Here is a 25,371-nt window from a genome sequence, read left to right as displayed (position 1 = left end):
ATTAAAAAACATTCTCAGCAAAATATTCCATGAGGAAGAGATGAAAAACAAAGCAGCAAATCAGCAAAGGGAGGAATTATCCTAAAGGAATTGTCAAATAAAGGAGGAACCAAGTTGTGTCAAACAAATAAATAAATAAAATTTAAAAAATGAACCAAATGACCAGGAATACAAATCATAACTCAATAATAACCCTGAACATTAATGGCCTGAATTCATCAATCAAAAGACATAGACTGGCCGATTGGATTAAAAAGAAAGATCCAACAATATGTTGCCTGCAAGAGACTGACCTCATAGAAAAAGATACCCATAGACTAAAGGTGAAAGGATGGGGAAAAACGTACCATGCACATGGACTCAGCAAAACAGCTGGAGTATCCATCCTTATTTCACACAATGTGGACTTCAAACCAAAGTTAGTCAGAAGGGATAAAGAACATCATTTCATACTGCTTAAGGGAAGCATAAATCAGCAAGATATAACAATCATAAACATCTATGCCCCAAATAGTGGCTCATCTATATATGTCAAACAAATCCTTCTCAATTTCAGAAACCAAATAGACCATAAAACAATAATACTAGCTGATTTTAACATGCCTCTCTCACCACTGGACATATCTTCAAGACAAAAATTGAACAAAGAAATCATAGAGCTCAATAACACAATCAATAAATTAGACTTAACGGACATTTATAGAACATACCATCCAACCAAGAGCAAATACACTTTCTTCTCAGCAACACATGGATCCTTCTCTAAAATAGACCATATATTAAGCCATAAAGCTAATGTTAGCAAATACAAGAAGATACAGGCACTACCATGTATTCTATCAGATCATAATGGATTGAAGTTAGAAATAAATGAAAGATTAAAACACAGAAACTATCCCAACGAGATTAAACAATATGCTATTATATGATGAATGGATAACAGAAGATATTAGGAAGGAAATTAAACAATTCTTAGAGGTAAATGAGAACAAAGAAACATCATATCAAAATCTCTGGGACACTATGAAAGCAGTACTTAGAGGGAAATTTATTTCATGGAGCGCATTTAATAAAAGAAGTAAAACTGAACAAATAAACGACCTAACACTACAGCTCAAAGCCCTAGAAAAAGAAGAACAGAACAGCACCAAAAGTAGTAGAAGACAGGAAATAGTTAAACTCAGAGCTGAAATCAACTAAATAGAAACAGAAGAAACAATACAAAAAATTGACAAAATAAATAGTTGGTTCTTCGAAAAAATAAACAAAATTTATAAATCTTTAGCCACACTAACAAAGAGAAGATGAGAGAAAACCCAAATCACTAAAATTTGGAATGGACAAGGAAATATCACAACAGACAGGATTGAAATACAAAACATAATTAGAAGCTATTTTGAAAATCTATACTCCAACAAAATAGAAAATTTCGAAGACATCAACAGGTTTCTAGAGACATATGAATTGCCTAAACTGAACTAGGAAGACATACACAATTTAAATAGACCAATGTCAAGTACTGAAATAGAAGAAGTCATCAAAAGAATACCAACAAAGAAAAGTCCGGGACCAGATGGGTTCTCAGCCGAGTTCTACAAAACCTTTAAAGAGGAGCTCATTCCAATACCTCTGAAAGTATTCCATAAAATAAAAGAGGAGGGAACCCTCCCAAACTCATTCTATGATGCCAATATCACACTGATACCTAAACCAGACAGAGACTCATCAAGGAAAGAAAATTTCAGACCAATATCCTTAATGAACATCAATGCAAAAATTCTCAACAAAATTTTAGCAAATTGCATACAAAAACATATTAAAAAGATAGTGCACCACGATCAAGTGGGTTTCATCCCAGGGAGGCAAGGTTGGTTCAACATCAGGAAATCAATAAACGTAATTCAGCATATCAATAGACTTAAAGTCAAGAATCAAATGATTATTTCAATAGATGCAGAAAAAGCATTTGATAAAATACAGCACCCCATCATGCTCAAAACACTAGAAAAAATAGGGATAGTGGGAACATTCCTTAACATTGTAAAGGCCATCTATGCTAAGCCCATGGCTAATATCATTCTAAATGGTGAAAAACTGAAAGCATTCCCCCTAAAAACTGGAACAAGGCAGGGATGCCCTTTCACCACTTCTATTCAACATCGTTCTTGAGACTCTAGCCAGAGCAATTAGACAAACCAAAGAAATTAAAGGGATATGAATTGGAAAAGAAGAACTCAAACTATCCCTGTTCGCTGATGACTTGATTATATATTTAGAGGAACCTTTAAATTCCACCAGAAATCTCTTAGAACTCATAAGCGAATTTAGTAAAGTAGCAGATTACAAGATCAATGCTCATAAATCAATGCATTTTTATACATAAGTGATGAATCTTCAGAAAGAGAAATTAGGAAAACTACCCCATTCACAATAGCCTCGAAAAAAATAAAATACTTCGGAATCAATCTCACAAAATAGGTGAAAGACCTCTATAATGAGAACCAGAGAACACTAAAGAAAGAAATTAAAGAACACCTTAGAAGATGGAAAGATCTTCCATGTCTTGGATAGGAAGAATTAATATTGTCAAAATGGCCATACTACCTAAAGTGCTATACAAATTCAATGCAATTCCAATTAAAATCCCAATGATGTACCTTACAGAAATAGAGCAAGCAATTATGAAATTCATCTGGAAGAATAAGAAACCCAGAATAGCTAAAGCAATCCTTAGCAGAAAGAGTGAAACAGGGGGTATTGCAATACCAGATCTTCAACTCTACTACAAAGCAATAGTAACAAAAACGGCATGGTATTGGTTCCAAAATAGAAAGGTAGATCAATGGTACAGAATAGGGGACACGGACACAAACCCAAATAAATATAATTTTCTCATACTAGACAAGTTGCCAAAAATATGCAATGGTGAAAAGATAGCCTCTTCAACAAATGGTGCTGGGAGAATTGGAAATCCATATGCAACAGAATGAAACTAAACCCATATCTCTCACCATGCATGAAACTAAACTCAAAATGGATTAATGACCTCGGAATCAGACCAGAGATCCTGCAGATTATAGAAGAAAAAGTAGGTCCAAATCTTCGCCTTGTTGGTCTAGGATCCAACTTCCTTAATAGGACTCCCATAGCACAAGAAATAAAAGCTAGAATCAACCACTGGGATAGATTCAAACTAAAAAACTTTCTCTCAGCAAAGGAAACTATCAGCAATGCGAAGAAAGAGCCTACAGAGTGGGAGAATATCTTTGCCAATCATACTTCAGATAGAGCACTAATCTCCAGAATCTATAAAGAACTCAAAAAACTCTACTCCAAGAATTCAAATAATCCAGTCGACAAATGGGCTAAGGAAATGAATAGACACTTCACAGAAGAAGATCTACAAGCAATCAACAAACATATGGAAAAATGTTCAACATCTCTAGTAATAAGAGAAATGCAAATCAAAACCACCCTAAGATTCCATCTCACCCCAATTAGAATGGCGATTATCAAGAATACAAGCAACAACAGGTGTTGGCGAGGATGTGGGGAGAAAGGTACACTCATACACTGCTGGTGGGGCTGCAAATTAGTGCAGCCACTCTGGAAAGCAATGTGGAGATTCCTTAGAAAACTTGGAATGGACCCTCCATTTGACCCAGCTATCCCACTCCTTGGCCTATACCCAAAGGACTTAAAATCAGCATACTACAGAGATACAGCCACATCAATGTTCATAGCTGCTCAATTCACAATAGCCAGACTGTGGAACCAACCTAGATGCCCTTCAATTGATGAGTGGATAAAGAAACTGTGGTAGATATATATATACATACAATGGAATATTACTCAGCCATAGAGAATGATAAAATTATGGCATTTGCAGGCAAATGGATGAAATTGGAGAATATTATGCTAAGTGAGAGAAGCTAATCTCAAAAAGCCAAAGGACGAATGATATCGCTAATAAGTGGATGATGACACAAAATGGGGGGAGGGAAGGGTTAGTGTTAGGGTTAGAGTTAGGGTTAGGGAGGGGGGCAATATGGAGGAAGGAAGCACTGTATAGAGGGAAAAGAGGGGTTTGAGGGGTGGGGGGAAGGAAAAAATAACAGAATGAATCAAACAACATTTCTCTATGTAAATTTATGATTACACAAATGGTATGCCTTTACGCCATGTACAAACAAAGAAGCAACATGTATCCCATTTGTTTACAATAAAATAAAATAAAAAAAAATGAGAGGTGTTTTTAATGCATCAGTGAGGGACTCCTTGGAATGAGCTCAGTCAGCCTGGGGATGGAGTGGTTACAATGGTTAAATGTTTTAGTTTTTCTCATATTTTATGGCAAACATCAGCAGTAATCTATATAAGTAAAAATACTTCGGGTCATTAATGACTTTTAAGAACTTAAAATGTGTTCCAAGACCCAAGAATTTAAAATCCACCTCTGAAAGGGGGAGCATTTCTATGCTTGCCACCATGACCACTTTTAATATGTGCTTAGTAATTTAATTGGTAGTTATTTACTTATATAATTCTAGGCGATCAGATTTTAAGGGACTTGAAAGTAAAACAAAATTAGATGTTCTTTTTGTTTTGCGTAAATTGTTTCTACTGCAAGAAAAAACTTTGTAGATTAGCTTTGTAATTTGTGTTACTCTCAGAAAACTATGATAAATCTTAGTGTTTGAAAACCCATGCAGTTTTCCAAAATTGCATTTTTAATTTTTCACAAATTATTTCAATATTTTCAGTTTTGGAAAATTTCCCTAAATTTTATAAGTATGAGTATTTCAGGTTAGTACTCAGTAATAAATTATTAATTTACTTTTTAAATGGTGAATTTGTCTTTGGCAATTTGTATACTTCTATTCTTAGTATTTTACTATTTGTTTGAAGTGTACATTTCTATTTGTATTTTCTTCCTTAAAAAGGAAATGAGTGGACCAACTATGTTTAAACAAAAAGTGACAAGTTATTTACATATGCTGGCAAAGATTACGGGTCTTTTTAAAAGTGTTTATGTTGTTATTTCCCTCTTAATTGTCCCCACCCCTCCTCTCATTGTCAAATTGCATTTACTACACTTTGACCTAATTACAAAATGAATGGCTATGACAGAAACATTCATGAGTATTTGAAATGCAAAAGGAATGTCAAGGAACATCAAAAATCTACTTTTGTTTGGGAATACTCTGAGTGTTTTAAATTTTGCCTCTAACTTATTTAAAGGAAGCAAAGAAAATTTTATCTTCTCACAGGTCAGTAGAAAATTCTGATTACTGCCAGGTACATGGATGCATGCCTGCAATTCCAGTGGTTTGGGAGACAGAGACAGAAAGATTGCAAATTCAAGAACAGCCTCAGCAAGGTAGCAAAGCTCTTAAACAATTTAGCAAGACCTTGACTCAAAATAATAGCTCACTTGTAAAGTGGTCCTGGGTTAAATTTTCATTACCAAAAAAAGAAGAAAAGGAAGAAACAAAAGAGAAAAAAGAAATTCTGATTTTTCCAAGAGATAATACAATCAGCTTTGTTGCTTTTGCTATTTAATTTATTGCACAGTAAATACACTTGGGGCTTCAAGTAAGTGAGAGTCGATTCAGTTTGAGTCTTTATATTGTAAGTTGTTTCTGAAAATTCTACCCTTCTTTCATGGCCAATGAAAATCAGAGATCTAGGAATTACAATATAGTTATTTTCATTAATGATAAAAATTTGGCTTGTTAAGAATCATGTGACATTTAGTTAGTTGACTTTGAGAGATTGTTTATCTAATTACATACCAATACCAAAATTCTGATTGTATATCAGCAACCTATTTGGACAAGCATGCTAGTTCATGATCTTCTCAGGAGCAGGAGAGTAAAGTATTGGGGGAACTACAACTGGCAACTTACAAAGCTATAGGATTAGCAAATTTATAGCTCTGTCCTTTACCAACTTATAACTTAGTCTTAGCATCTGAAAGATAAATCAGAAAGCTACCTTCCATTGTATTAATTACCAAAAATTATAGAAAATAATTTGTTGTACTTATTTCTTAAAGTTGGGAGATTAATAATAAAATTGATAATAAATAAAAAGGTGTCAGCACTGTTCCAGTTACCATTAGCCATGATTTAACTTTCTGGAATTTCTTATGCAATATTTATCCAAAGTAATAAACTATTTTAAGTTTTTTGATATTTTTCACATTTTAATCAGATATATGAATTTATGTCATATAAAGTTATATGTAATACTAATCTCACCCTTAAAAAATTCTCATTTGAAATAAAATATGTTGTAAAAATAAATATATTTTCTTAATCTACCTTTCAAAATTGTTCCTTCTTCAAGTGATTAGGATTTGAGGCTTAGAAATGATAATAACTCTAGTGCTAATGACAGATAAAGTTGGGAACTCTAGTCTTCATTTCTGGATAATTTGTGTATTCCATATTAAATTGAAAAAGGAATGGCGAATGTTTTGCACCATTTACAGCAATTAGTAATACTCAAAAGCAATGAGTTCCCTCAGTCTAAATTTATCCATGTAACAAGAAGAGTACAGAATACATTGTAATAGCTATTCCATGGAAATGGTTTCTGAATTGATTTCTGCAAGGAAATTTTCAGTAAAACTCAACTGGATTATAGATTACTGACCTAAGGATATTTAATAAAAAAAAAAAAGATGTAGCAAGTAAATGTTAGAATTAGGTTAAAGGTGATAAAAATTATAACTGTGGCAAGTAAAATTGTTTATCTCAGTGTCAATGACCTATTTTGAGTTAATTTAATTTAAGCTATAAAATAATTTTGGCACTAAGACTTATGGAAAAATGTAAAGCATCTTTAGCTTTGATTAAGATAAACTACTCATCTACACCTTATAATAGGCACATTCAGCACACAAAAGTAAGTAAAAATTTGTGGTCTCAGAATTACTATATTTAGTTTAATTATATAATGATATGCTGGCCCAAGATCACATGCACTCAACAGAATTCACAAAACCAATTTTTTTGAAGCTTCAAGAAGCCATTGAGTAGCCATCTCAGTATCCCTGTGAATGAAGTCATGATGAGGATAGGAAGTAAGAAATCCTCTATATTTTTTTTTCTTTTGAACTGAAACATGTATTTATTTTACATTAACAGATAAAAGCATTGATGAAAAATAACTATTAAATTGACTTCATATGTAGAACTTGAATAAAAAGATATTTTTAAAAAAGCACTGAGTTGATTTAAATAAATATTACAAGCAAATAATATCACAGGTGGTATGCAGATCTGGCTAAAATTGTGACAATGCTACTGTCAGAGCAAGTCAGAGAAACCAAATACAAAAAGTCATATGGAGCCTTTTAGAGTCTAGGTTTATAGTTCAAAATATATAAAATCCAAATCCAAAGAGTTGTGTTTTCTTCAAACTTGCCGAAGCATGCCGCCTTCCTGCTTCCTTTTGTACACATCCTAGGTGTTATAATCATGGCATGAGAACTGAACTATAAGCATTAGCTGGAGGACTTTCTAGTTCTCCCAGTGGGGCTGGCCAACCAGTGTCTTCGCAGGTATGCTACATAAATGTTTGTTGTTAAAATTGAATAGTAACAAAAAGTTCAGGGAATGAGTGAGTTTTAACCCTTGCTATCCCCTCAGTGACTTTTTAAAAATTTCATTTATGTTTATTTTTATAGACTGCATTTTGATTTATTGTACACAAATGGGGTACGATTTTTCATTTCTATATTCTTAATGGATTTTGGTATATTTAATTATTTGTTTTCTTTTTCATATTAAGGACTACATAGATCTATGTCAGTTCCCACAAGACCTACACAAGTGATATTGTCACTCTATGGTATTGGCCACTTGATGTGCTTCTTCGTTCTGCAGAGTAACCAACACAGATTGACAAGTGGTAAATATATATACATACAAAATGACTACATATATAATATACAAAACTGTGTACTGGTAACACAGGGCATACTAATAGTGATCTAAAACAGTTGTTATTTTTTATTTTTTTATTTTTTTTATTGTAAACAAATGAAATACATGTTGTTTCTGCTTGTACATGACGTAAGGACATACCATATGTGTAATCATACATTTACATATTGTAATGGTGTTTGATTCATTCTGTTATGTTTACCTCACCTCCCACCCCTCCCATCCCTCTTTTCCCTCTATACAGTCCCTCCTTCCTCCATTCTTGTCCCCCTCCCAACCCTCATGATGTGTCATCATCTGCTTATCAGCGAGATCATTTGTCCTTTGGTTTTTTGAGTTTGGTTTATCTCACTTAGCATGATATTCTCGAATTTCATCCTTTTGCCTGCAAATGCCATAATTTTGTCATTCTTTATACCTGAGTAATATTCCATTGTATACATATATATACCACAGTTTAGGCGTTCATCAATTGAAGGACATCTAGGTTGGTTACAGTTTACTTGATTACTTGATCCTACCACCATCACAATATAATAAGTTGAGCTACCTAATTGGAAAAACAGAAATCTGAAATGTTTCAAACCCCAATACTCTTTGAACACTGACAAGATGCACAAGTAGAAAATTCAGCACATGACCTCATGTGATAGCTCACAGTCAAAAAACAGGCACACTAAAACTATTATATAAAATTACCTTGTGGCTATGTTGTGTAAGGTACATAGGAAAAATAAGTGAATTTCATTTTTAAATTTCGGTTCCATCTCCAAGATAGGCCATTATGTATATGCAAATATTTCACACTCTGAAAACACATGAAATTCAAAACAGCTCTGGTCCTAAGCATTTTGGATAAAGAATATTCACCTGTATCAATATGTGTAGCTTACTCTATTCTGCTTTGTCTTAACATGTTTACTGTACTCTGCCTTCCAACAATACCTGCCTCCTCCTTAACATGGTCTTTGAATTGGTAAATGAAATATGGACACAAGGAAATGACAAGTGGTGTTAAAATCACATGAAAAATGAGATACAATGACAAAAGGCAAGTTGGATGTGGTGACACAACCTGCAATCCCAGCACTTGGAAGGCTGAAGTTGGAGGATAATTTGAGTCCAGGGGTTCATTCAGCCTGAGCAATGTAATAAAACATTATCTTAAAAAAGGGAGGGACCTGTAGAAATGAATTTGCAAAAGTATCTTAATAACAAAGGTATTTTATACAACGGTGAGTAAAGGAAGTAAATACAAACTCTCAATCACATTTTATGCTAAAGTCCTACTGAAGATAAGCCTCACCTTCTAACTTCTTTTATTAGATAGGAGTTTCCGTGGGGGGGTAAGGCCAAGGCTAACTCATAATACCCAATCATGACAAATAAATTAAAGCATTAATGTACAAATAGTTCCGGTACTAAGATCTAATACCAAGGACATGTCTAGACAAATGCAGAATCACATTTAAGTCCATATAAACAACTCTAGCTCAAACAATTAACCTTTTGCTCAGATATATAGCCTTATGACCAGATATGTAGGCACTATGCCATGTAGAAAATTTAAATTTAATTTAAATTTACATAAAATTTACAATCCTAAAGTGTTACTCTATCAAATTCTGAAATGTAGAATTTCAGAATGGGATTGTGTCTTACTCATTCTGATCCTTCTTTCTACAATGCAGTATCAAATTATCATCTCATTCCTCCTTAAAAGTCTCTGGTCTTGGAGATCTCACTACCTTCTAAGGAGATGATATAATTGACTGCTGTAATTGCTGGAACATTATTTTTTTGAACTGACCCCCATATCTACTTCTATTCTACTTGCATCATGGAACTAGCTCTTCCTTCTGGAGCCACAGAATTGAATTATAACACCTGACAGGTCTTAAAATATGTGAAAGGCACATGTCATAACTACTTTAAGTCTCCACATTATCAGGCTAACAAGCACAGTTTCCTTATATAATAGGTTTCATATTCTCTGCAATTCTAGTTGCCCTTTTCTGGGCACACATCAGTAACTATCCTGATATGCTCCTCCTGAAACACACAAGTCAGAAATTTAATACTCAGAGCTTACTGTGTTTTTTGATGTTTTCTCACTTTAGCTACAGTAATTATTACTTATAAATCAATAAGGAAGCATGGGAATGTTTCCTTTGAAATTAATAACAGGTCTTTTAGGATGCTCAAGAAATACATTTTGAGAGATTATTTCCAATTACTTCTTATAGGGTATTCATAGAAGTAATATCAAGAAAGTTCTTGGCTGCCATTCAAGAAGTTTGTATTTAATGTAGGCTATAGAGAATCACTGAAGGATTTTAACTGGGAGAGAACTCAAATCAGATTTGCAATTTAGAATACATGTTAAAGGAAGTAAATAAATGCAAGCAAATCTTGCATTTATTAGCTTGACACTTTATGGAGGGGGAGGGGGTGGAGGTCTATTTCTTGGTGGTGAAAGACAGTTCATGAGCAACAATAACAAAAATCTGTTAAGATTTGAAGGACAAAGATATTTACAACATTCTGTGATGCAGTTCTCTTTGAATTCATTAACTTTCAGTATTATCTTGTTTAGACACATATTGTATCATATTTCTTATCTCCCTCCAAATATTGCTCCCCCTTTTATATTTCTAGTTTACATTAATGGCCACATCACCTGGGCAGATTCTTTTCTCTCTTATCCCCAACATGTATTGTTCCATCAAATCCTTTAAAATGTACCTATGAAGTTTTACTCAAGATTTTCTCCTCTTATTCATTTAGCTTAAATAAATTTACTTTACTTTGGCTTAAAGGCTTCATGAGGTCTTACTTGGACTGACTTTCCCATGTTACTCCCTCTAGCATATATTCTAAATTGCAAATCTGATTTGAGTTCTCCTCTCCCAGTTAAAATCTTTCAGTGGTTTTCTATAGCATAAATTAAAAAAGTAAAATTGCATGGCAGCCAAGAACTTTCTTGATATCACCTCTATGAAAACCCCTGGCTTAATTCTCCTTAATTCCTATAACATTATTTCCCAACATTCTCAATTACTTGTAATACCAGAACTCAATTTACAGTCATTTTTCCCTAAATTTATATAAATATTGGTGATTTTTTCACTCATACATCAATATTTCCTTTTTCTTTTAGTATATAGCCATGGGAGAATTGGGTACTTGTTCCCCACTGTTCCCATAGTAGTTCCTCTACATTGTTACTAGATCATCTGCTTAGGATGCAGTAAATATCTGTGGAGTGAATGAACATATTAAATGTTTGTTTCCTCTCTGTCTTTCTTCTAGGACTCTGAATTCCATGAAAATAGGGATTATCTGTTTTTCTACTTTTTTCTGCACTTAGGAGATAATATATACTAAGAGATCAGTAAATGTTTACTAAACAATGTTGTTAAAGAACACTGAGAAATTAAAGTTTATTTTCCCATGGTCCCAAGACAATGTGGGAATAAAGAGAGCCTAAATTACCCTCTGTGGTAAAGGGCCTTTCAAGGTCTACTCTCAGGAGTAAGGCATGTTGCATTTGTGTAATCCTGACTTGCTCTGCACATTTCGGTATAATGTTACAAGAGTAAAGAGATATGGTTGCCATACTGGACTTCCAGACAAGTTCAGCCTTTTAACATGAAGAGAAATTGGCCAAGGCACTTGATAAAAAGCTGAGACCTTCTGAAGTTTCTACTAAAGGATTCAGAACTTTATTTGCTTGAGGGCCATAGTGTATTCACTAGAAGTGACATTTATTAGATATCACCTATGCGCTAGGCATTGGTGTAGCCTTGGAAAAGAAAGGTAAATAAACAGAGTTTTCAATATACTAATAAAGGAGGGAGAAAATATGCATAAGTTTGTCCATATAAACAGAAAGAAAAGGGAGGGTATACTAAGAAGAGAACATCAGAAACAAAATCTCTGGGTAAAAGGATATCTGCTATATTGTTTTTTAGTGCATAAGTCATCCAGTGCTTCTGGAAGACTTGATGTGTGGTAAAGACTAGTAAAAAATGAACCTGAAAAAGCAGGTTATACCAATCTGTGTTGGAAACTAAATGTCACCCTATGACATTATACCTTCTGGTAATACATAGAATTTGTATAACTTGATATGGCTTTCAAGGAAAGAAAGTTGCTGACTGAAAGAACCCTTGTGTGACTAGCAAAACAGTCAAAGAACAAAGAAACTTGATTTCACTCATGGCAAGAATGTGGGTTCAGTATTCTAGAAAAGGGTGGAATATTTTCCTTGACAAGTAGGCAATAATTTCCAGAGAACAAAGGAAGACAGAAAATGGGACTTGGTAAAGGGAAGACAGACCAAAGAAGAGGATAGACTGAGCTTGTAGGGCATTAGTGCCTCCTGCCCAGTTTTCTGATGAAGAAACAGAGGCTCAGGGAGGTCCACAATTTGCCCAGTGACTCAGTGGGGACCTGGGCCTGGCAGGCTTCACATGCCCTGTGGGTTTGTAGGAGCAGGGTGTGCAACAACAACCAACAGTGGTTGCTCTTCCTCCAGCCAGGGGATGAGGTGCCCTGAGACATGTGCATCCCATGGGACAAGCAAGACAAGCTCCATGGTTGCCTGGAGCACCTCTTCAACCAGGTCATCTTGTCCCTGGGCAGGTCCCTGGGTTTTTGCATTCCCCTGGTGGTGGGCTGGGCAGGCTTGGTGTAGGGCCACACTCATGGGGCTTCTGTCTCCAGATAGACACCATCAAGGTGCTGCTCAAGGCACCAGTGATGGGCAGGGCATTCGAGGAGACCAAGCATTTCCCCATGGTGCACAGCCTCCAAGGTGAGGGTCACTGTGGGGGTAGCAGGCTGGACACCAGAGACATGCACTCCTGTTGGGTGGCCCTTACTAGTCCAGGCCAGCAGATTCCTGCCTGTGGGCCAGATCCAGCCATGGCTGCTTTTGCTTAGAATCGGATGATGTCTCTCTTTCAAAAAAAAAAAATTTAAAGCATCGTAAAAATGAAACAATGTGTGGTAGAAGGTGCAGGTGCTGCAAAGCACAGTTGGTGGCTGAGGACTGGTCCCTGAACCCTCTGGGCCTGCTCACTGGGGACACATGGACAGGCCTGGAGCACACTCCCCCATTCAGTCACACCACAGGGTCTGCTCCATCTCATGCTTGCAGACCATGTGCATTTGTTGCCTGGATTAATATTGATGTGACTTTTACTTTTTTTAATGTATCTCCTGCTGGATGTGCTGGTAATCCTGGTGACACAGGAGACTGAGGCAGGATTGTCAATATTTTGAGATCAGCCTTGGTAATTTAGCAAAACCCTGTCTCAAAGAAATGAAAAAGTAAATAAATAAAAAAAGACTGGGATGCATGTAGCTCAAAGGTGAAGTGTCCTTGGTCCAATTCTCCAGTACCTAAATGAATGAATAAGTAAATTGTAGAAAGGTATCTTCCTTTCAGAAACTTAATTTCTAAAGGATTTTATCTTATCCTCCCCATATATGAAGCAGTGTATTAGGCCATAAATTAATGAAAACCATAATGAACAATTTAAAGGAAACACCAACACTGTCATTGCACTGTGGTTGTGTACTGTTACCTGCCTGGGGCCTCCTCAGAAGAGGGCTCTGTGAGCGGACAGCTAAGGCCATATGAGCACCAAGATGAGACTTTCTCCTTGCAATGATTGGGATGAGAACTGGAATTTCTATGTCCTCCTGCCTTTCCTCCCACTCGCTCACCCTCCTGCTCACCGTCTGTCCACCCTTGTTTCCCCCAACTGCCAGTCCATCCATGCAGCTCTGCAGCTGGTAAATAGTTCCCCAGAGCCAGCTCATGCTAGGCCTGGTGCTCGGTGCTGGTGGCCCTGAGAAGGATGGACACTGCTGGCCTCGAGGGCTCCCAGTGGTGTGCAGTAGATGGGAAAACAGACAGCAGCTGCCTCCAGGAAGGAGTCAGTTCCTGCTCAGCTAGCCCTCTGCTATGTCAGTACCCCCATCCAGGGATGAACCACAGAAAGAAAAGCAGGGAGGGTCCCAAACCACACGTACCTCAGAAACCAGGGAAGCAGTCAAGAGAACAGGGGCCTGTGTCTGCCTGTCCTTTGGCCCTGTTAAATCCACATTCAATTCCAGTTCTCCCACTACCCTGTGTGACTTTAGGGAAGTCCCTGTGCCGGGCTTTCTCTTCTATATAGGAAAGGGATAGAACTAGGTCACAACTCATGAGCCATCTCAGTTGGTTGTGGCATAAGGACCTAGTAACTGAGAAGTATTCTGTGGCTACAATGTTCAGATCTGGGAGCAAAGACTGCCAAAATTGTTTTCTGCTCTCTTCAGTGGATTGGCTGTAGGCGTGGATCATGGCCTCAGACCAGGAGGAAGGGTGCTGAGATTGATTAGTGATGTCTGCGATCGGAATGGAACATTGATATCATAGCACACTTACCATATACTTATCCTCCGAAGCCAAGCCTGGATTATATCCTAGAGTCCTACTGACTCACTGCATCTAGGGTTATGAACTTTGCATTCTGGTGATGGGGCAAGGACATTTGTGCCACTGTTCTCCAAAGCCACCTCTGTCCCTTCCCTTTCCTGCCCTAGAGTTCAAACAGAAAGAAGAGTGTATGGTCCGTGGCTGGAGCTTGATCCAGATCAGCATCCAGGAGGACCCCTGGAACCTCTCCAACTCCATCAAGATCCTGGTGGATAACATCCAGAGATATGTGGAAGGTCAGCAGGCAGGGAGGGTCATGGTGGGGGTTGTGGCCTTTGCCTGGCACTTGAATGCAGCAGGGTCCTGCCGGGTTCCATCTCCACACCACTTCCCCTGCATGTTCAGGGAAGGGCGAGAAGAGTAGGTACACTTTCTCAGCTGAGCAACTTGCTCTGGCAGACCTGGGCTGTGTGCCATTTGCCCAGGGGGTTGCTGATGCTGGTCGCTGGTCATGCAGATCCTTTCTCATAAGTCAGAGGCTGAACTGTTCTTCACAGCTTCCAAATGGGGCTTGGTTCAGTCCTTTTGTTTATCCTTGAGGTCACAGCTGGCAGGTGGGGCCACCAATGGATCTGATGCTGCAGCATCAGAACAGGGAGCGCTGGTGCCCACTCAGGTTTTCCTGGGAATTGGATGTCTCCTGGCTGCTTGAGGTGGCAGAGGCCACCTGTTCTGCACTCATGTGGGGCAGGAGATGAGTGGCATCTCCCCTCTTGGTAGCTCTTCAGTTCCTGCAGCCTGGTGTCTGTGCCACACCTCTGATGTCACTGCCCTGGTTCTCATTGGCATTTGAGTCTAGGTCTCCTGGGTTGGAAGTACCCAGGACAGGAGACATTGGACCAGGAGAGCTGGAGGTAATGGCTCAAGGGCCTGACCCCTAGGGAGTAGCTGCCTCTGAGCTGGAATCTCTGTTGACCCTGAGCTGTCATGTTTACAAAACTGTGATTGGTAAAGGGTGTGGGCTTTGTGACCAGAGGGCCAGGGCTTGAATCCCAGTCCACGCACCTTTGGTCATGTGACCTCGGCACACCCTTGACTTCTCAGGCCTCCATGTCTGCCCCTGTGCAGCCCCAGGGCTCCTTCTGGCCCCATGCAGTCATGAGGATAAACCAGTCTGTACCCATCAGCACTTAGTGCCCTGCCTGATGGGGGCACACCCTCAGTACGGCATCTGCTCTGGCTGTCACCACAACTGACCAGGCCTCCCTCTGGCCTAGGGAAGACAGTACCTCAAGTGACATAGAGGCCATTCAGACTTTCCTTCGAAGGCTTTTCTGGCCCCAGGGCACCTTTGAAGGAGAGGCACCTGTCTGGCTGGCGGCCGGAGGAGCGATGACTTTCTCCCCAGGGCAGCCGTGCAGTTCAGGATATGTAAGCTTGAGCACATGTGTGCACTTGTGTGCACTTGAGGTCTGCTGGTGAGTGGGTGTATCACAAATGTGTGTGCATGTGTATGCGTGTCTATAGGGGCTCTGGCTCCAGAGATGGAAGTACTGGTTGTAGTCCCTGCTGGATGGGGACCTGCACCAGCCTTCGGTAAAAACCTCCAAAGTGCAACATTAGCACTGTTCTTCTGTGAGGGTCAGGCACGTGGGCTGGGCCAGCTACACTGTCCCCTGCCAGCCCTACTTAGTGTCCTTCATCTTGTCCCCCTCCTTCCAGATGGGAAGACCCAGCTTCTCCTGGCCTTGCTGAAATGCACAGGTGAGTTCACGTGCCATGGTGTACCAGCGAGGCCCTCCTGGCTGTGGGTGTCCATGAGGACAGCCCCAGAGGCCTCTTCTGTGGCCAAGGTGACTTGTTCTTGGCCCATCAGGACCTGCACTGGGGAAAGCAATATTTTGGCCTCCAGCCCCTCCAGGAACAACTTGAACCTCATGTCCAAGGGACAAGTCTTGGGACCCTGGAACCAGGGAGCCCTGTTTTGGGCCACCTGCTACCTGGGTGACTGTTGACAAGGACACAGGATAGAGGATGAAGTGTGGGGAGGCTCTTCATCAGTACGACTCTAGCCCCAGCATAGTGGAGCCAGGGCTGCAGATGGGATGGGGGAACCTGGGAGATGACTGGTGTCACCTCCCTTCTTCCCAGAAATTTTCAGTTGAGTGAGGGTCTGGGTCAAAATAGATCCCTGCACTCAGTGGCCAGAAGTTGAGAGTAATTCCTCCCAGCAGATGAGCTCTGTTACCTGGGTGCCTCAAGTGGGCAGGGCAAAGAGGCGGGGCAGGGCCAGTGAGGATGGGGAGGCAAGAGTATGTCACAGTTCTGAGGGTGGACAGGCAGTTCTTCATGAGTGGTGCTCAGTGGCAGAGCAGCACCATGGGCATAAAGCCCACCAGGCTGAGAAGTGCTGTGCCCCAGAGAGTGCTAGGGGTCTGGCGGTGCTGTGGGGAACCCACAGCCCTGCCCCTTGGGCAGATGCTTGGGTCTGGGGCCACCTGGCTTGCTGGTGGAGGGGAGTTTTGTGGACCTGGATTTTGACCCCAAGTGAATTTTGGCCTGTTCGCCCTATGGTCTCTGCAGGGGGCCAGGGCCCAATTCTGGCAGCCTGCTGCCAGTGCTGCCCGGCAGCCTGTCCCCAACACAGACAACAAGCTGCAGCTGCACAGGGACACCTTCTTCTGCCAGGCTCTTGTGGCCACCTCGTGCACCTTCTCCAAGCAGCTGCTGGCAGCCCTCAGTTACCACTACAACAACAATGGTGAATATGAAGAGAGCAGCAGTGAGCCAACAAGTGGCTGGAGTAGGTGGTTGCCACTGGGGTCCTGCTGCACTCCGAGTACCTGCTTGCAGTGGCAAGTGGGCCACGCAGGTTGGAGGCCCCTTTGCCAGTGTCCCTCCCAGCTGCCGCCTATGACCTAGTCTGTTTACACAACATTTATTAATTGAGCATCTTCTGTGTACTGCTGTTAGGAAACTGGGGTCTACCAGTGATCAAAGCAGCCCCTGTACTTGGGGATCTTATCTCTTGGTGGGAGAGAAACAGACTATGAGCCATAGACCAGTGAATCAAGCTAGGCAAGGGACACTGGCTGCATCTGGAGACATTTTTAGTCATGGCAGCTGAGGGATCTGGGAGTAGTGTTACTGGCACCTGGTATGCAGATGCCAGGAATGCTCCTTAGTGTCCTACCACAGTCCCCAGGACAAATACCTGTCTTGCAGGTTGGCTCTGTGCTAGCTAGGCCCAGCCACTGGCTGTTGTGTGGGAAGTGTGCCCTCGGAACGCCCTCTGCTGGCCGAAGCCACACACAGGCGCTCTGCTGGTGAGAGGTCTGCACTCACTGAACACAAAAGGTAGCGGGGACGACAGTTCTCAATGTCTTCTCAGAGCCAGAGACTGCCCCATCCACTTGGTCTCTGATGTCGGGGTGTGCCAGGTGCTGCCTGCTGGGGAAACTGAGAAGAATGGATGGAGGGAGGAAGATGGCAGGAAGAGTGGAAGACTGTGCATGGAGTTTCTTGGGAACCCAGGGTCAGAGTTGGTAGTGTTGAAGAGGTGACATTTGAGCTAGTCAGGTGGATGATCAGAGGAACAGCACAGGGCAGAGGGAGCGGCATGTGCTCAGGTCCCCAGCAAAGGCAGCATGCCCCAGGAGCAGTGAGGCAGTTGGGACGAGAGGTTCACAGGCCCTGTCTGCAGGACTGGGGCTTTATTATGAGGCAGAGGAGGCTTACAGGCTTGGGGGCAGGTGAGAAATGGGATTTGGGTTCAATTTAAAAAGGTAATAGCCCAGGGAGAGGTGGGTTGTTTGGGGGAGAATGAAGGGGAGGTGCGGTGTTCTTCTGGGAAATAGACAGTGCCCCTGTGGGGGGGGGGCTGGGAAGTTGGGTGGTATGTGGAGCATGATCCACCTGTCAGGACTTGGCCCTGGTTGTGTCTATAGATGAGGGGAAAGAGAAATCAGGTGTTGTGATCTCCTGGTGGAGCATGGAAGGCGGGCGGAATGGTTAAGTCAGTAACCATTCTCCTGGAAGGGAGGAGGTGGCTTTACCAGGTCACTCAGCAAATCAGAGCAGAGGCAAGTTCTGACCCATGGGTGCCACAGGACATGTTGTGGGGTGAGCCATGATTTTGCCCACAGAGCACACCTGGACCTGGTGCTCAGGAGGCCCCAATGTAGCTCAATGCCTAGATTCAGATCTCAGCATCGTGAGGTGAAAGCCTGGTGTGGGTGGCACCTGAGATCCCTTCATTGTATCTTCTTGCAGAAGGAGGAATGGGCCATGCTGGAGGACATCTGGATGACCCTGTCAGAGCTGAAGAGTGTCACCTTCTCCTTTAAGCAGCTGGAAAAGAACTGTGTGACCAGTGATTCCTCCCACACCCACTGTAGGAGTTGGGATACTGAGGCTGAAGGGGCTGCTTGTTGCTCTGGTCTCCTGGGCAATTTCAAGGGGGTGTCTTCACCAGGTCTTCAAAGAGGTCCACAGCACTTCTCATTAAAATTACACCCTGGAGTCTTCCTTCTTTAGAGGGAAGAATTCAGATTAAGCACTAATGGCATAATTGACTGATGTTCCTTAGTCCTTTGTCCCATTGTTATGCCCCCCAATCCATCTGACTACCCACTACCCAACACCCACCATGCACAGATCTGTAGCAGTGAGCACTCAGTACTCAGGGACAGGATTTGGGCCACAGTGGAAGCAGCACAGCCATGGTCCCACACTCCCTGTGGGTCTAACCTGGAGTCAGCTGGGGGCATCCCAGATGCAGATCCCAGTTGCTGGCTGCTGTGGCATGGGGCCTGGACAGAGGGTCCCTGTGTTCTGGGGTCTCTGGGGAGCTGTCCAGGGGACTTCCAGCCAAGGCTGAGAACCCTGTGTTTGCTTCCAGAGATCTGCTGCTGTGCATGGATCCTGGGAACTTTCCAGAAAGACTGATTCTCAGAATACACCCCAAACCTCCTACCTCAGAAACTCTGGAGAGGAACTGGGGTGTCCATGTCCCAAGCCATCCCCAGGACTACAGTGCTCATGAGGCAGAGGGCCACACTCTAGATCAGCAATTCCCCTTCCTTTCATTTCACTCCATGAAAAGCCCCTGAGACACCTTTTCCTCACTATCACACCCCCTTGAAATTGCAGCGCTGCCGCAGCCTGTGTGTCCATGTGATCTGCATCTGGCTCTGTGAGGTCTGCCCTCCCTCAAGGACCCACTTGTGCCTCCTTGGGGCAGTGTGGCCCTGCCAGAAATGCAGACTGCTACATGGATGTCAGCTTCTGGGGCCAGTGTGAGCTGACTGCAGTGCCTGCCTATCTGGGGCTGGGCTGGGTTCAGGAGGACCCCAATCAGCTAGTGATGCAGCAGGGGCTCCAACCACTTCATCTTGCGCTCCCTGCCTTAAGCTCTTCCTCATATGGTGAATAAGACTCAGGTGCTGTTTGAGGGCAGCTTTTGCCAGGTGGGACCCTGAGCTACCAGGCAAGGGGTGATGAAAGCATCATGGGGGGCTCTGATGACACACTGCTGGCCCCCTGCTGGGCACTTAGTGTCAGGGCCAAGAACAACACCTGTTGAAGTTGTCCAAGAGGGAGGTCACAGGCTGCTGGCGAGTGTGGGGCTGTCTGAGGCTACCCTGTGGGATGGGAAGTCTGAGGCTGCCCCTCTAGGCTGGAGGGAACATGATGTGGTCACAGGATGCTACTCTGGCATTAGTGTACATGGAAGTCCCAGGGTGCCATCCTGAGGCTTGGAAGAGGGGCTCTGAGGCTATCCCTCTGGAGCAGGGTCAAAGGGCAGGAAGGTCTGAGGCTATCCCTCTGGAGTGGGGAGGGCAGGGAGGTGCTAGGGTGCCACTCTGGCACCAGGGGAAGGGAGATCTAAAGCTACTGTGGTAGAGGGCATGGGGCTCTGAGGCCCCTGCAGACACCAACATCTTCTACCACATAGAGGGTAGCCAGCAGGCACTGAAGGTGGTCTTCTACCTCGACAGCTACCACTTTACCAAGCTGCCCTCCTGCCTGGAGAGCAGGGCCAGCCTCTGAATGCATGTTGTGCTTTTCATGAAAAGTGACTTGCAGGCTGTGGGGGACCACAGCGGCCAAGCCAAGGCCACTGAGGCCTTGGGACCCAGCCCTGCCCTCCCTCCTCTCCTCCATAGCTCTGGAGAATGTGGAAGGGCCTCCTCCTCCAGGCAGATAGGCAGCAGAGGATTTGCAGCAGGAGATCAACACCCAGTCCCTGGAGAATGACCAGCAGTATTACCGCAAGATCAGGTGTTTACTTGGGCCTATGTTGGGTGCAGGATTCAGAAAGCCACCACAACAGTGGCAGGCAGACCTTCAGTGTGAAGAGCAGGCCAGACACTTTTTCTGGAGCACCTTGTCTGCATGAGAGTCTGATGGAAGTGTGCAGTGTAGGTCATGCTAACCCATTCTACAGATGGGGATGCTGAGGCCCAGGAGCATACACAACATGCCCAAGGTCACACGGCCAATAGTCTAGCTTCAAAGCAGGTCCTCTCTGCTGAGCCAAGCTGCCAGTCCACTCTGCATGGGGGCAGGAGCAGAGATGGGGCCCTGGGCTTCTTGGGCCTTGAGAGAGGTGTAGTGCCCTGGGCCTCATTCCATTCACAATCCCCACAGTGAGAAGTGGAGGGAACAGATTTTGTCAGGAGGGAGCACAGGTCTATGGGAGTAACTCCCACATCCCCAGCAGCTTGCCCATGGCCCCTCCTGAGTCCTGCCTAGATGACAAAGGGTGGTTGAGAGGGACTTTATCCTCTCCAGGCCTGGTTTTGCCATTTGGAAATGGGAGACAGATGCTTCTGTCCATTTGCTGGACAAGAACATCTTAGCACCCTTCTGGATGGACTAGGCCATGAGTCTCTTCTGTGCTGTTTGTGGAGTGTTTTAAACATGGGCTCTGGTCATTCACTTGTTCGCCCAGCATGGGTTCATCAGGACCTTATGTGGGACACACACTGTCCCCATGTGTGGGAGTCTGTTCTCTTCTGGGGCAGGAACCGCCAAGACCAGCCCAGCTGTGCTGTGAATAAAGACCTATCAGCACAAGGGTGGCTTGCTGCTATCCTCCTGTCTGTGGTCTGTACTGCATTCCACAGCCCAGCTGAGAAGTGTCCCTGAGACCACCTGGTTCCCAGAGCCTGGGGCTTTACAGTCAGCCAACCCCTGTGGTAGAGGGGAACAGACTTGGAGTCAGTGAGTACAGAGCAGCATCCAGTACCAGGAGGGGACAGGGCTCTGAGGAGGAGAGGAGAAGCAGGCCAGGTGGAGGGCTGGGCGGGGCTGTCAGGCTGCCTCTGATTCTACCTGGGGCAGGGAGGCCAGTCTGCCCAGCTGGTAGCTGGGGGTGGGCCCCCCTTCAACACGTCTTTCTCCCTCAGGACATTTTACCTGGAGCCATCAAACCTGCCCACTGATGCCAGCACCACTGCCGTGAAGATGGACCAGGTGTGTTCCCAGCTCCCGGCTTGGCTGGGAGGGCTGCCATGGTCAGGATTCTGCTGGCAGGGTTTCCTCCAGACACCCTGCTGGCCATGCCTTATGGTCCTGGGAGTCCCCAAACTGGTTCATGCTCACTGTGGCCTCTTTATCTCCTATGCACAGTGGACATTGTAAGTTTCTCTGGGGCTGGGGCCCCTGCAGGCAGCCACAGACCCCATGCCAGGTGTGGCCAGGCCCTGCTCTTGTTTCTTCCTTCACATTTTTTACTAGCCCTTAGAAATTGAAAGATCTCAAAGAAACGGAGACTTCCAGCTTTTTTGAGAAGTAGAGAGATGTGAGATCTGCTTTGGGGCTTCTTCCCACTCACTGTGCTTGGCCTGCACTGGGCATGGCTTCTCCTTGGGTCCAGCTGGCCTTGCCTCCTGCTGCTCAGTGTATTGTGGTCTTCCAGGGTTGAGGCAGGCCTCACCCTGGGCTGGCGTGCTGGTCTTGGTGCTTTGGCTGCTGTGAGAGAGGTGGTGGGCATGTGCTTTGGTACTCTCATGTGGCCAGCAGGATCTCACAGGGCACAGGAAGGAGGAGCCACCACCTTTACCTCCACATATGTTTGGGAAAGCAGGGACAGGGGAGGGCTCCTCCTCCTAAGGGTTTGGAGGGCATGACCTGTTTGTGCTTAGTCAGGGACACACTGGCAGGTGAATAGAGCAGGCTGGAAGGTGAGACCTGAAATACATGGTGAAAATTGAGTGCCAACTTCAGGGTAATAGGGAGCCACAGATTGTTCTTGAGCAGGTGTCATGGAATGACACTTGCCCTTGGCTGCACCCAAGCATTCGGTTTTTCTGTCCCATGCCTGCAGCTTATCCACCCTATCAATGCCCTGGATGAGCTCTGCCACTCATCCTTTGTGCACCCCAAGCCTGGCACCAGCAGGAGCTTGGATGCTGGCCTCATCCCCATCTCCTCTGAACTCTGCTACCACCTGGGGGCCGGCCAGATTACCATGTGCAGCATGAGCATACAGAGGTGGGCTGTGCCAGGGTCCGGGGAGCAGGGACAGGAGGTGGGAAGGCTGTATCCATGTCCTAGACCTCCTGGCTTGCTTGGTCTGGGCAGGGCCTCCCTGCTCTGGACCCCAGGTCATCTTTAATCTGGGCCATCTGTGGCAGTCGGCGGGCTTGAGGGCTGTGGGCTTCCTGGGTCCTGGGCCAGAGGGTGTGTGGGAGATTGAGCTCTGAGCCTCCAACCCTGCTGCAAGTGGGATGGCTCACCTGCAGGGCAGAACTGCCTCCAGCCTCCCTGGACACTCCTCCTTGGTCTTCTGCCTGGCTTCTGGCCCCAGAGAAAAATAGCTCCTTTCCTGAGAGCCCTTCTTGGTCATGTGTCCTTATGCCTGCCACTCACACCACTTGCTCCAACAGGCTCTGCCACCCTGGCATGGGCCATCTGTGAGGGTGGGGAAACTCTTCTCTGCTGTGCCAAGCGGACTGGTACCTGGCACTGATGGGTCTGATGAACAGGCATCCAGTCACATCTTGAGTGGTGGGTGGGCTCCTGCATGCTAGGCACTCTGGTGTCTATGCCCCCAGCATTGTTTCCCCTGCTGTGGGCTGGTGCAGAAGAGTCTGTTCCAGAGGTCCTCAGTCAGGGGCAGTATTGCTCCCCAGGGGACATTGGCCATGTCTGGAGACATTTGTGGTCATCACAGCCAGGTACTGTGACATCTAGTGGGTGGGGCTGGTGCTTGGCATCCCACAGTGCATGGGACAGCTTCTTTCTGGTCCTCTGTCAATGCTGCTCCAGTCCTGACTGTAGTCTGGGAGACTGGGGTGCCCAGAAGTCAACTCATTTGTCAGGGCTGCAGGGAGAAGGGTGCAGGGTGGCTTGGAGTCCCAAGCCTGGCACAGAACCAGGTTCTAACAGCCTGAGCCACGGAGCTGTGCCCATGCCACTGAGCAGAGGCCAGGCCACAGGAGTCACCCCACTCAGCTGATGGAAAGCAGGGTCCTGCCTGGTGGTGCTGCTGTCCTGGGTGAAGATCCCCACAGGGACAGGCCAAGGGGTGGAGGCTACTGGGAGAGGCTGGTGGGGCGGAGAAGGAAGGTGGGGAAAGTCAGCCCAGAGAAGACACATGGTTGGTGGCCCACGCAGATGTAGAAGGGGAGGCGAGTCTTGGCGGGGGTGGCTGCTGTCCCATGCCCTCTCCACCCCTCCACAGAAGCACCCAGAGCATGTCCCTGGAGTAGGTGGCTATCCTGGCATGGAGCCACAGGCTGCTGCCCAAGTGCATGATGCAGGCCATGGACATCATGCAAAAGCAGGTGAGGCCTTGCAGCTCATTAGTTCGGACTGAGGGCGGCCGCATGCGCCCTGTGTGGGGTGATGCCACCTGGGACTGGATGCCCTAAGTCCAGACCTGGCCTGCCTGTGGGTCGAGGTTGTCAGCTTCTGGAGCACCGCACTCCCCCCAGCCAGGTGTCCCTGCATGTCCTGAGCTCCTCCAGGGGCTCCAGGCCTGATGGCTCTTTCCTTCTAGGGCCCCAGAGTAGAGATTCTGGCCAAAAACCTCCGAGTCAAGGATCAGATGTCCCAGCGTGCACCACAGTGAGTGGCCCCCTGCCCCTCCTACTCCAGGAGACCACTGACCCTGGCAGACCCTGGTGCTGCCCCAGACCCTGCTCTGCTTTTGAGAACTCTGCTTTGGGAGCACAAAGCCTGGCACAGTCTGTACCCTCACAAGGGCCCCCTTTGGGGGAGGCCTGGAAAGGGCCCCTGCAGACCCTGAGGTGAGCCTCGGGGCATCTCCCTGCTGTGTTCAGCTTCTCTGCATCCCTGGGATCTGGGCTTATTTCAGCCAGTCTCCACTTTCCGCCCATGCCCAGTTCCTCATCAAAATCTGCCCACAAGCTTTAAGTAACACTTTGTTTTGAAGTAGTCTGAGTATGCAAAAGTAGTGGGTCATTTCTACACACCCTTTGGCCGCTTCCCCTGTGGCCGTGTCTCCTGTAGCCCCAGCACTGGGTCAGGACAAGGCTGCCCTTGAAGACCCCCTTGCAAACCTCATTTGTACCTTGAGAGTCTCCACATGTGCTCTCTTAGCCTCTTTTTCTAATTTTTTTTTTTTTTGTGTGTGTGTGTTTTCCCTGCCCCAGGCCCTGGGCCCATCTCTTAACCCGTGATGCCACATTTGACCCAAACAGGAGTTCTGTGAACAAGGTCCTGCTGTTATCCCCAGTTGGCAGGTGAGGGTGCTCAGGCCCAGAGGAGTTAAGTATCTTGTCCAAGGTCACGCAGCTAGCAGATGGCAGAGCTGGGTTCTGAACCCAGGCCCAGCTCCAACCTGAGTCACCTGGAGGCTCAGCTTTCCCCTGGACAGTGGCCTATGCCTGGCACTCCTGCCCCTACTGTCATGACCCCTCTTGTCCTGCTGCAGACCCAGCAGTGAGATCCCATCCCTGGGGTGCCATGGGGAAGTTGAGGTGTCTGCATCCCCAGGAACTCTGCAGTGAC

At 44.9% G+C, this 25,371-nt stretch overlaps 1 protein-coding gene across 2 annotated transcripts; it reads left to right on the top strand.

Moving 5' to 3' along the window:
- The first annotated feature begins 12,690 nt into the window (after positions 1–12,690).
- LOC306652815 (phosphatidylinositol 3,4,5-trisphosphate-dependent Rac exchanger 1 protein-like) lies at positions 12,691–20,438 on the top strand. Of its 2 annotated transcripts, XM_079125493.1 has the most exons (4): positions 12,691–12,774; positions 14,556–14,684; positions 16,111–16,152; positions 16,310–16,393. In XM_079125493.1, the coding sequence occupies exons 1-4, from the start codon at positions 12,720–12,722 to the stop codon at positions 16,318–16,320; spliced, it is 237 nt and encodes a 78-aa protein (XP_078981619.1). In that variant the 5' UTR covers positions 12,691–12,719; the 3' UTR covers positions 16,321–16,393. The 2 variants fall into 2 exon arrangements, 1 of the variants encoding a protein (XP_078981619.1); XR_013761540.1 differs by lacking the exons at positions 12,691–12,774; positions 14,556–14,684; positions 16,111–16,152; positions 16,310–16,393 and adding exons at positions 18,425–18,470; positions 18,661–18,760; positions 20,321–20,438.
- The last annotated feature ends 4,933 nt before the right edge of the window (positions 20,439–25,371 follow it).

This window comes from Sciurus vulgaris (assembly GCF_902686455.1).
Source record: "Sciurus vulgaris genome assembly, contig: HiC_scaffold_611_arrow_ctg1, whole genome shotgun sequence".
Lineage (NCBI taxonomy): Eukaryota > Metazoa > Chordata > Mammalia > Rodentia > Sciuridae > Sciurus > Sciurus vulgaris.
This window is presented reverse-complemented; position numbering and strand designations above follow the sequence as displayed.

What these genes read in the sequence shown, in the direction of transcription:
- LOC306652815 (XM_079125493.1), top strand. Translation starts at nt 12,720, where the DNA reads ATGGGCAGGGCATTCGAGGAGACCAAGCATTTCCCCATGGTGCACAGC. An exon ending in CATGGTGCACAGCCTCCAAG is followed by an intron (nt 12,775 to 14,555) that starts GTGAGGGTCACT and finishes TTCCTGCCCTAG; the next exon opens with AGTTCAAACAGAAAGAAGAG. An exon ending in CATCCAGAGATATGTGGAAG is followed by an intron (nt 14,685 to 16,110) that starts GTCAGCAGGCAG and finishes CCCTCCTTCCAG; the next exon opens with ATGGGAAGACCCAGCTTCTC.